This window comes from Mesocricetus auratus, unplaced genomic scaffold, assembly GCF_017639785.1.
Source record: "Mesocricetus auratus isolate SY011 unplaced genomic scaffold, BCM_Maur_2.0 Super-Scaffold_100022, whole genome shotgun sequence".
NCBI lineage: Eukaryota > Metazoa > Chordata > Mammalia > Rodentia > Cricetidae > Mesocricetus > Mesocricetus auratus.
In genome coordinates, this window is record NW_024429203.1 from 29,311,972 (window position 1) to 29,324,576 (window position 12,605).

Below are 12,605 nucleotides of genomic sequence, written 5' to 3' on the forward strand. Positions count from 1 at the left end.
GCGCAGTGTCGTAAAAGCGGCTCCTTAAACCGGCGCCCGGCACGCACGGCGTCCGCGCCCCTATGCGGGGAAACGGTCCGCGCCACCGGGTCGGACCCGGGCCACAGCTTAGCATCTGCAGGGACAGAGGCTCTTCGAGGCAGCCGAGGGCAGCGCACGTTTGGAAGAAACGGGAAAGGGGCAGGGGTGTGGGTGGCCCTAGGAGAGGTGTCGCAGAGGATGGGAAGCAAGGCCCGCTCTAAGGTGGTGGCCTAAGGCGGGAGAGTCGGACCGGCTGAAGCCTGCGCTCAGGGAAGGGGTGCCAACGGGAACAACACCCTTCTTTCCTTTAAGAAAAAGGCTGGGGAAGCCGGGGCGAGTTCCAGGACAGCCTCCAAAACAATACAGAGAAACCCTGTCTCAAAAAAAAAAAAACTTGTTTGCAAAAAACGGTTATATTACTCCCAAATTACCACGGTAGTCTTCCTCTTGAATAGCGAAAAGATAAAAGAACATGCCGGATATAGTGATTCTTGACTTCAGTAATTCCAGAGGCTAGAGGCAGACGTAGGTGGCTCACTAAATTCCAGGCCAGTGGTCTATATAGCAAGTTCCAGGTTAGCTTGGGGTACATGCTGACATGACGCCCTGTCTAAAAAAAAATTAAGATTCAACTTTGCAAAATGCATTGTCCTGCCATTCTGCAGGTGTGTGAACTCAATAGAAAGATTTCTTAAACTGTGGAGTAACGATGTGGGGGTTCAAAAGAAAAAAAATTGGCCAACAGTGAGAAGTCTCCGAACACAACCTTGCAAGCCTAGGTTGCTTCTTGCTGCTGTTGCCTACACCCCAGTACTGCAGCTGTGGCTCTGGGGACACCCCAGTGCACTTGGCACTGCCATGACCTCAGGGTCACACGAGGCCAGCCAACAGTGCTTGAAACACCTTGGCAAGGATTCATCATGTAGGTGTGATTCGCACTGGTTTTACTGTTCGAAGTTTCCTGCTCTTATGTGAGCATAATGGTTTAATTACAGAAAACGAAGATATTTCCCCACAGTTATTCCTTAGCGCGTAAAAATTATAGTGCCATATCTTTGGATTGGATTCTAATAATATTTGAATTTAAAATTGCTGCAGCTAATTTTGAGTTTTGTTTGAGATTAGGGCAGAATTTCCAGCAATTTCTGAAATGTCCCTAAGTATACATTTTTTATATTTTTTAAAGTTTTATTACATTTATTTTTGATTCTAGACTTATATTCAAAATCATATATATACATATATATATGAAGTAGAAGTGAAATGGGATAAAGGGATTATGGGAAGGGGAATAGCAAAAAGAAGTGGTAAGAAGATATGGAGAGAAATGTATTCAAAATATATACTGTATGAGAATGTCTTTATGAATTCAATACCATGTATAAAGAATTTATATGCCAGGCAGTGGTTAGGCATACCATTAATCCCAGCACTCAGTAGGTAGAGACAGACAGATTTCTGAGTTTGAGGGAGGCCAGTCTGGTCTACAGAGCTAGTTCCAGGACAGCCAGGGTGGTTTTTCTGTATCACGGAGAAATCTTGTCTACAAACAAAATCAATCAAAACGACAAAAAATTTATATTATGGCATGCAGGTGTCTACACAAATAATTACATTTTAAAATATTAGGACTGTGAATGTAGCTCAGTTTGAAAAGTTTGCTTAGTGTGCATCAAATTCTGAGTTCAATTCTTAGCACCTGATGCACTGTGTAATCCCAGCATTTAGAAAGTGGAAAAGGAAAAATCTCAGAAGCTCAAGGTCATCATCCTTGGCTATGTAACAAGTTCAAGGCCAGTCTTGGCTACATGAGACATGTGTGTGTGTGTGTGTGTGTGCATGTATACTCAAATATATATTAGGATAAGTAGATGTGTATATAGTTTTGTTTGATTTTGCCATATTCTTCCCCAAAGTGTTTGTATTCCCCACCAACAATGTATAGGATTGCCTGGTTCCTCACCACAGACTATGTTCTTTAACTCTTTTTGTGGGGAGAAGGGGTGCCAAAGATGTCATAATTCTTGATTTGTAATTAATTTTAATTTGTAAATTACGTTTATGTAGTGTGTGTGTGTGTGTGTGTGTGTGTTCAGGGCACACATATGAAGGTGGTCAGAGGACACTTTTTTTTTCAGAGGACAATTTTTGAGAGTCTGTTCTTTTTGACCATATATGTGTTCCAGGGATAGAACTCAAGTCATCAAGTTTAGGAACTGGCACCTTTACCCAACTGGCCATCTCTCCAGTGTAATTCTCATAGATATGGGTGAGAAATTACATTTAAGGTGATGGGGCTTTAAATTTTAACTTGTCCTTTAAAAGCTTCATACACATACATGATGCATTTTATAGACTGAATTCTGTATGTAAAAACAAAGAGCATCTAATTGTATAGCAATTTGATTTCATCTTTAATAACTGGTAATACTGCCAAAGAGTTGTTTTTCAGTAAATTTATTTAATGAATGTTTTATTTGTAATTTTATATGCCTCTATACCTGGGGATCATGTGAAAATTCCTCACAGAAGAAAATACAAGCAGAAGAAATTCAAGAACCCCTGTCATAGAAATGATTGCATCCACATGGACAGTGGCGGCTGCAGTGTCACCAAGCAACACACACACTTGGTGATTAACCTTAAGAGGGGGAGTATAGCACAAAAAATAAAGTACCCAGAGACAGATAATGGGGTTCAAGCTCCAAGCTGAAGATCAGAAAAGCAGAGTAGCCAAGCCACCATCTCTTACCTCTACCTCAGGCTGAAATGGTCGATCCTGTCTCCACAAGCTCTGATCAAGCCTCAGACTGTTGCCTCTCCTAAGTCTGGCTGGGGAATCCAATGCCTTCCTATCAGTGTGGCTGGAGAATAATCCTGAGACTGACTACTGAATGCCCTGCTCTTATCTTTTATACCTCTCTAGTGCTGGCATTAAAGGTGTGAGCTCTGTTACTCTTTTAGACTGATTGACTCTTGTGTAGCTCTGGGTGGCCTTGAACTCTTGAGATATCCATCTGCCTTTGTCTCCTGAGTCCTAGGATTAAAGGCGTGTGCCTGGCTTCTATGGCTAACTAGCTGCTTTGCTATTTTGATCTACAGTGGCATTAATAAGTCATAGACAATGTATCACCATGGGGGTGAATCTTTGTACACTGTATCGGTCATTAACAAACCATCATTATGTGGCTCATTATTTTATAGCAAAACTAATCTGTTAGCCAGTTCAGAAATCTAATCTATTGTTTCTCTTTGTCTTCTGAGCTAATAAAGTAATAGCTTCTTTGAATATGACTTGAGTTATTGACTAACAATTCATGTGCAATATTTATTAAATGAACACCCATTGTATGACTATATAATTAGAAATCCCCATTATTTCTGAGCTGGCGGTGACATTAGATTAGGAGGAAGCATGTGCTGTATTTATACTGAGTCCTCAGTATACAGATGGTCAGAATACCAAGAACACAAGAAGAAACTGGAGGGAAAAAAAGCTAAAACTGATAGTCAGCATGCTGGTGCATGACTGTCCTAGTGCCATGTAGCCAGCCTGGGCTACATACATGGACTCTATCTTTTAAAAAAATATATTATTTTTAAACCCTAGCCCGTGAGACACAGAGGCAAGTGGATCTCTGTGACTTCCAGGCCAGACTGACTGATCTACATAGCAAGCTCCAGGCCAGCCAGGTCTACATAGTGAGACCCTGTCTCTAACACAACAAAACAAAGTTGAAAGTATGTAATCTGAAGCCAAGTGAAAAAAGCATTCAGAGCTAAAGATGGAAACATATTAAATATTTAAACCCATAACATTAGTGATAAATTAAGCCCTGCTTGAATTTGGGGGATGCAGCCTTTACATTGATTTGTGAATTTTGATTATTTTAAGTATCAATTTCTGGGCTGGGTGGTAGTCCATGCTTGTGATCCTAACTACTACAGAGTCTGAAGGAAGATGATTAATCATCTGAATCTATCAGTTTGGATAACATAGATGCTGTCTCAAAATAGAAAAATAAATAAATATACATTTCTGGCTGGGGTTCTGAGTGGCTCAGTGATAGAGAGTATGCTTCGCATGCATGAGATCTAGGACTCAGTCTTAAACACTTCTGAGCCAACTGGGGTTCACACTGCATTTGAAGATTAATGTCACCATACGGTTTATACTCTCAAGTTCTTATGTGCCTATACATTTACATATGATTTCAAATAGGTGCAAAACTAGCTAATCCTTTTTATAATTATCTTGTGCTTACGTTAGAAATACCAACAGTGAAATATCTCTAGCAATAAAACAGTCCTTATCTCCACCTTCTGAGAATGAGTAAACATGCTACCAGGGAGATCGCTTGAGGAAATTTACCTTTACTAAATGTAAATGGCTTTACTGACTGATCTCAGTTAAGAGACATAAATGAAAATGATAAAGTAGATTTAGTTTGTAAACTCCATTTTATTCAGTGTGTGTGTGTGTGTGTGTGTGTGTGTGTGTGTGATTTTTACTTGTTCACAATTGTGGTACGGCAGTTAAAACAGAAACCTCTGACATAACAAAGCTTTTGTGAAAACACTGTAAAACAGAACCCATGGTAATAATCTCTGAAAGCAGTTACAAACTTCCATGTTTCTAAGAAAATAGAACTCTGTGTGTGTGTGTGTTTGTGTGTGTCCTGGCCGTCCTAGAACTCACTTCCCAAATGGGTTGTGACACACAGATTGAGAACTGTCCTGGAGTATAGCCAAATAGGAGATTATTGAAAACAGAATGAATTCATGCTTGCTCCCACGCTGAAGAATCCAGCATTATGGATTGGAATGAGGACCCCTGGTCCGGAATGTACAGGCACTAATGAATACACCCTCCAGTAGAGATGCTTGGCCGTTTTACCCATGGTGCATGAGATTAGTGAACTACATTCTCTGCATCCACCACATTCTACATCTGCTTTTATGTAGTAGGCACTAAGGCCATATGGCTCCTTTTCCAAAAAAGAGATAAAAATTAAACACAATATAGAGGACTTCAAAGCTTTTTCTCTGATTTAATTTTTGCTGAAAAGTTAATTCCACATAATGTTAAGACTGTTTGCTGAAAGAAAACAGACAAGGGAAATCTGGGTTAAGAGACAGACATTCAAGGTAAATTTGACTACAGTAACAAAGTTTAGCCTGGTCACCTTCATGCTGTCAAATATCAAAACATTAAAATCCATGCAACAGAGAAATTGGTGATATACGGATTTTTATTCCGTCCAGTCATCTTGAGAATAAAATGGAAATAATACTGTTTTCTTCTGTTGGCTTTCACAATGAGTTGTTCTTGCTTATGGCTGACTTTCCTGACCTTTCCTAGTTACAGCTGGTGAAAAATTGTTCTTCAATAGAAGACCAGAGTAACGTGCATGAAAGACTTTCTTTTTGAAAGGGCTTTTTGATCTCATGTCTTTTAGAAGAGCAATCAACTAAAAAAAATAAAAAAAACCTCCAGCACTAAAACAGCAGGGAGACTTAGACAGGAATTGACTTCCATTAGTATACTCGTAACAAAATAAAGCTTGCTCTGAAACCACAAGAGGCAGTAAGAAGAGACTGTAGAAAAGCCACTGGGCACTAGAAAATGGATAGAGTTCAGGGGATGTGGGATTACACTGAAATCACACTTGACTTACAAAAATAGACATGGTTCTCAGACAAAAGCAAACAGGTACAAAACAATTCTCAAACATGAACTATTTTTAAAAGGCATGTCTATATAAAACAATAAGATGCTATCTCAGAGTTCCAAAGAGTAGTCTGTTCAAATGGCTGAAAATGGGAGATGACAGAGACAGGCAGATCCCAAGATTGACCCATCTGTCCCACTCTTCTGTTTGGCAGTGTACAGCGGTGGTTGGAGACTGCTTTGAGGGACTATAGAAACATCATGGTTGATTGGTGGATGGTGCTAGGTATGTGAATGAGAAAACCCAAGTTATGGAGTAACCTCTGGAAGTTGAACTCTTTAGCTTCTATACTAACTGGACAATGTTACGGTGAGAGATGACCCTTCACCTCGAAATGACCCTGCCATTCACAACTCATGTTCCGTGCCCCATGGGTTCCACTGTGCCCTAAAGGAACAGCCCAGGCTAAATATGTAATAGAAAATAACTCCAGCCTTGAAATGAGAGGAGACCAGTACATCGTGCTCAAATCACAAACACAAATGGTAAATGCAAAGGAGATGCCATGAATTTGCATCACAGAGAAATGGGCAGCAGCACCTTTCCGTATCCTCTCACTTCTTATTCTTTTCAAACACAAAGTTCATCTGTTTGGAGAAAAATAAATGGCTCTAAAGTTAACGAGTCCCCAGAGAAAACCAGCAGTTTGTGAAAAATGCCCGCAACGGGCTAAGGACAAGCTGCAGAAGCAGTTAAAACAGAAGAGGCAGCCCAAGGTCTTAATTATGGTTTTGGCATAAGATAGCACACTATGGGCAACCTTTTCCCCACCCAGTCAACAAGTCAGCATCATCCGTGTTCAGGTCAACAAACACAAGTGGGTCTTCATCTTTGGTACCACTTCACAAGTTCCTCCTGGTTTGCAATGTCTGCAGAGAAGCAGAAAAGTTGGTACCTTTGCCTTGTCTATGAGCAAAGATGCTGGGATTATGATGGCTGCAACCTCTGAGGCCAATTAAATGAACACTGTAACATGAAGAGAGATGCATCCACTTGCAGGTCCCAGATAATAGCAGCCACGCCCTTACAAGAGAGGGCTCATCCATCGCTGGTGGTTAAGGCCTTCGGTCTGGTGTCCTCAGAGTAGAATTAAACACTGTTCCCATGGACAAGGAGCTCCAGATGAACCCATGGTCTGTGTTTGGACAGAGATTTTAAGTGCTAGATATGCCAGGCACACAAACAGGACTGGCCCGTGACCATCATACTTGAAGAAGCTTCCTTTTGGCAGCATGGATTAGGAACTTCTCAGCGTACTCTGGTGTTAGTCCTCTTTCCTGAGAGAAGCAGCCAGGGAGTGTCCAGGGTCCAGTTAATTCTCTCTGTGGTCTTCTTCCACCCAAGCTACAATTTTCCCTTCCCATCCAGGGATGGCATCCTCATCATGGAAAACCTAGGTTTAAAAAAAAAAGCCACAATAGGAAAATACAGCCTGGACTATGATGCATGCCTGTAACTGCAGGCTGAATCAGGAGGATAGCTATGAGTTCCAGGTCGGGCCGAGTCACAGTGTGATACCCCATCTCAACAGACCAGAAACTACAGAGTGAAGTAAGGTACAGTCACTTAAGCAGCGCTACTGGTGATAAAGAGAGTTAAGGGCTGGCGAGGAGGCTCAGTGGAAAAGGCAATGTCATAAAGCCTAATGACCTGAATTCAATGACAAGACCCACATGGTGGAAAAAGCATCAATTCCTGCCCCCACAAGTTGTCTCTGGCTTGGAGAACAATCATACACAAATATTAGTTTTTAAGATTCATTTTTAAATATATGTATGAGTGTGTAATTATATGCATTGTGTGTGTAGGTATGTGCACCTGAGTACAGGTGTCTGTAAAGCCAAAAGCACTGGATGCCCTGGAAAAGGAGGTACAGGAGGTTGTGAATCACTGGATATGAGTGCTAGGAATCCAACCTGGGTCTTTACAAGAGTATGCACTCTTAACACTGAGTCATCTTTCCAGGCCCACACAAAATTTTTAATATAATTTTAAAAATCTAAACAATAGAACCTTAAACATTAAGGTTAAGAAAGTGTAAAAGAATTACTTAGACTATGCCTTTGGTTCTGTCCTTTAAGTTGAAATTCTGTGTGTGTGTGTGTGTGTGTGTGTATGTGTGTGTGTGTGTGTGATATGATATATATCACTAACACTATTTCACTCATGGGTATTTATAAGAATAGTAAATTACAATCCACAAAGTACTTTGGTCTTCTTAGGAGAAAGCAATAGCGTATGTGTTTAATGAACAAGAAAGAAGACCATTTTGGTACCAGGCATCACATAGAAAGGGGTATAAAGAAGACCAGGGGCTAGAAATTGCTCAGCAGTTAAGAGCACTGGCTGCTCTTGCAGAGGACCTCCCCGTTTAGTTCCTGGCACCCACATGGTGGCTTATAACCACCTGTAACTCCAGTTCTAGGGAATCTGATACCATCCTCTGGCCTATTTGGGCACCAGGGAGGAATGTGGTGCACACACATATATGCAGGCAAAACAAGTATACACATAGAAATAGATGTTAAAAGATTTCAATTTTTCTGTACTATAACCACAATGAAGGCATTTTTGATAATACATCAGAATCCAGAAATTTTTTGTCCAAGGAAGGTTATATATTGAAAATGGATGATGAGGAGCATAGGCTGAGAAAATATTCAAGGGTTAGTGTCTTAGGATTTCTATTGCTGTAAAGAGACACCATGACCATAGCAACTCTTTTTCCCCCTCAATATATGCTTTTATTTAAATTAGAAACATGAATGCTTCAATGTCAATCCCAACTCCCTCTCCCACCCCTCCTCTCTTGTCCCTCCACCAGTCCCCCCAGCCCCCCACCCAATCCCCACATCATTCCCCAGGGAGGGTGAGGCCCTCCTTGGGGGGATCTCCAAAGTCTGTCATTTCATCCAGGGCAGGACATAGGCCCTTCCCCATGCATCCAGGCTGAGAGAGCATCCCACTATCTGGAATGGGCTCCCAAAGATCATTCATACACCATGGTAAACACTGCTCTACTACCCAATGTCCCAGTGATTTCTGGACCACAGCAACTCTTACGAAGGAAAACATTTCACTGAGGCGGTGCCTGGCAGTTTCAGAGGTTTAGTCCATTATCATCATGGCAGGGAACATGGTGGCATGCAGGCAGACATGGTGCTGGCTGCATCTTGATCAGAAGACAACAGGAATTGGCTGTAACACTGAAGCTTAAGCAAAAGAGACCTCAAATCCTGCCCCCATTAAAAAAAAAAAGAAACCATCCCTTGTTTCTACTACCAGGGATTCCCACTATAATACGGACAGTGCTGCCTGTTCCTGCCTGTCAATTATTCTGTTCTGTGGAAAAAGCAAGTGTAAGTTGCTCATTGGGTATGGTTTTAAAATCTATGTAACGCCAGGTGTTGGTGGCACACGCCTTTAATCCCAGCACTCGGGAGGCAGAGGCAGGCAGATCGCTGTGAGTTAGGTTAGCCTGGTCTACAGAGCAAGTTCCAGGATAGGCTCCAAAACAATACAGAGAAACATTGTCTCAAAAAAACAAACAAAAAAATCTATGTAACAAAAATTGGCTTTAAACTTGTAACAAAAGACTGATAATTAAAATTCCGATGTATAGGTTAATTATAAGCTGTTTGCTTTAAGTTTTAAGCCAAATTTGTTACAGATTTTTATAGATTCTTTAACCATACACAATGAATTTACAAATCAATCTTGAGATTAAGATTGCTTACAGGATGGTCTTAAAAGATTTCTGGAGAGCAAAGCCCAGAGAAATCATAGAGATAAAAGATTTAAGAGTGGTAAGTTATAGAACCTTAGAGGTAGGAGATATTGGAATCATTTGCTTGTTTGCTTGTTGTAGAATAATCTTTTTGTTCACTGTAAACATGTGTCGTTGCTAAGGCGCCTTCTGATTGGTTTAATAAAGAACTAAGTGGCCAAAGTCAGAAAAGAAGAGGTTAGGTGGGGCTTCCAGGCAGAGAGAGGAGAAGAGGAGATAAACCGATGTATGGAAAAGATGCCAGAGAACACAGAGAAAAACACGAGGTACAAGATAAAAGAGAGCTGGGCGGTGGTGGCGCACGCCTTTAATCCCAGCACTCGGGAGGCAGAGGCAGGCGGATCTCTGTGAGTTTCAGGCTGGGCTGGACCGACAGCCTCCAAAACAATACAGAGAAACCCTGTCTTGTAAAACCAAAAAAAAAAAATTTCATAAAAAATGATCAGTCATTGGAACTAGAGACATGGCTCAGGTTTTCTTCCAGAAAACCCAGGTTTGATTCCCAGCACCTACATGGCAGCTCACAATTGTCTATAAGTCCAGTTCCTGGGGATCCCACACTGTCTTCTGGTCTCCCTGGGCACACCATATATACAAGTGGTTTGTAGACATACATGTAAACAAAACACTCATCTACAAAAAATAAAGTAAAATATTCAGTCCTGTAACTAACAAAGCTGTCAACATCAGAGGCCATTCTATGGAATTTAAAGCAATTGGTCCATGAACTGAATCTCTCCATTGGGGGAACTGTGGTGGTCTGAATAGGAATGGCCCCTGTAGGCTCCTGTGTTTGAATACTTAGTCATCAGGGAGAGGCACTACTTGGGAGGGACTAGGAAGAGTGACCTTGTTAGAGTAGGTGTGGTCTTGATGAGGAGGTGTGTCACTGGGGATGGGCTTTGAGGTTTCAAGAGCCCAAGAAGTCAGAAGTCAGGCTCTCTCTCTCTCTCTCTCTCTCTCTCTCTCTCTCTCTCTCTCTCTCTCTCTCTCTCTCTCTCTCTCTCTCTCTCTCCCTCCCTCCCTCCCTCCCTGCTGCCTGCCAATCTGGATGTAGACCTCTCAGCTCCTTCTCCAGCACCATGCATACCTGTATGCCACCATGCTTCCCGCCATGATGATAATGGACTAACCCTCTGAAACTGTAAAGCAAGCTGGCCTTGGCTAAGGTGTCTCTTCACAGAACAGAGAAAAAGTTGGTTCAGGAGTGACCAGTAATACTATCCCATCTGCCCGTGGATTCTTTACCTCTTCTTTGACGGTGCCAAACTCGGGATCCAGGGCTTTGAAATGGTACCGGTGATTCCCTTCTCGATCAATAGCTGCTTTGAAATCCTTCAGTGTCACCTCCCCCAACCTGTAACAAAAAAAGAGTGTACAAAAATAGCCTGTTAAAATAGGCTGGGAAGATAATGTTAGCTTTAAATCTATGCCTCTGCCAGAGTCAATAGGCAGAGATAGCATGGCTTCAATACTAGGTCAGGGCTCCTGCTAATCAATATCACTAAAATAGCAGAGGTTGGGCAACCGGTCACCACTTGGAATGTGTATGGCATTATACATCAGGTGATCAGAAAACTCAAACTCATTGCTTTTGCTGTTTTTAATCCGAAAATAAGGTATTCAAAATAAAATTTGTGAAAAAGACCATAAATACATCTATGTTTTCTCAGTTTCTCCCATGAGATAATAGTTTGATACAATTAAATTAAACAGATGGGTTTTGTTTGTTGTTTGTTTTTGTTTCGACAGGGTCTCACTCTGTAGCCCAAACTTGTCCTGAATTTGCTGCGTAGCCTAAGGTGACTTCAAATTCACAGCCCTGTTTTAGGCCTCCAGTGCTAAAATTACAGGTATGGGCCACCCAGATCAAGGATCAGCAGTTCCCCTGGGGTTAGAAAGCTTGCTTCTACCCAGTGCTGTCGAAATGAACAGACTAGGAGACCCTCAGAGCCTCTCTAAGTAGTTGGTTCTAGGGTTTAGTGCCTTTAGCAATGCAAGGCAAGCTCACTGCCACTGAGGTACATCTCCAGCTCCCTTACAGTACATTTATTTCACTGGGAAGAAGTATATTGAACTGAGCTCTGGAACGTTTTCCACATAAATTCTTACAGGCATGAGTTGTCATCATCACACAGTAATAAACACCCACAAGTAAATGCCCAAGGGGTCAGCCTAAAGGTCATGGCTACGGGAAGGGGCTATTTTGAATACTTAAAAGAACAAGTGTTTCCAGACTTGGAGCATATTTGTATAGCTATCAGGACAGGGGGCACAGTTACTATTCCTGTGGGGCCAGGTGTGGTGGCAAATGCCTTTTATCTAAGCACTAGGGAGGCAGAGGCAGGTGGATCTCTATGACTTAGAGGCAGCCTGGTCTATATAGAGAGTACCAGGACAGCCAAGGCTACATAGTAATACTTTGTCTCAAAACAACCAAAAACCAAACCAAACCAGATCAAAATTTGTCAAGCTGGAACTAGAATCTCTATGTCCCAGGCTCTTTAACTGCTCATTTGGCAGTAACTGCATCTTTCTCTCTTTCTTCCTCCCTTCCTCTCTCCCTCTCTCCCTCTCTTCCTCCCTCCCTCTCTCCCTCCCTTCCTCCCTCCCAACCTTCCTTCCACATCCTCTTTTCCTTGCTTCCTTCCTTCCTGTTGTTTTTACAGTGAAATATGACTTGTGCATCTCACCTCTTTGGTATATTGACCATGAAGGGTGTGAGTGACCGGTCAGTGAAATAGAGCACTTTAGTACAGGTGCTGCTTACGGCTGGAGAACTCTGGGAGTGAGGCAGAGCTGCAATCAGAGATGCTGGTTAGAACTTTGGATTCGATTCAAACTATTCCTCTTTTTGTTTACTCAAAATGTCTCAGGAGGCTATAGCTGCCGGAGGTCACAGCTCCACCAGTAGCCTTGCCAAGCCCTGTGTCCACAGAGCGTGGCTTGTCACCACGAGGACAACAGGTGCCTTGGGCATGAGCATCATCATAGGAACCTCATTTCCCATTCATCACAGGGATTTCTGGCAGAGGAATGCCTGCTCCGACAGCACTGTTGCTAAA

At 42.0% G+C, this 12,605-nt stretch overlaps 1 protein-coding gene across 1 annotated transcript in view; it reads right to left on the minus strand.

Moving 5' to 3' along the window:
* Window positions 1–5,052: 5,052 nt before the first annotated feature.
* Window positions 5,053–12,605, minus strand: part of Dixdc1 (DIX domain containing 1) — a 76,181-nt gene continuing 68,628 nt past the window's right edge. The window contains 3 exon segments of the mRNA XM_040729697.1: window positions 5,053–7,146; window positions 10,789–10,897; window positions 12,234–12,339. Coding sequence (XP_040585631.1) covers window positions 7,066–7,146; window positions 10,789–10,897; window positions 12,234–12,339 — 296 coding nt within the window. The 3' untranslated portion in view covers window positions 5,053–7,065.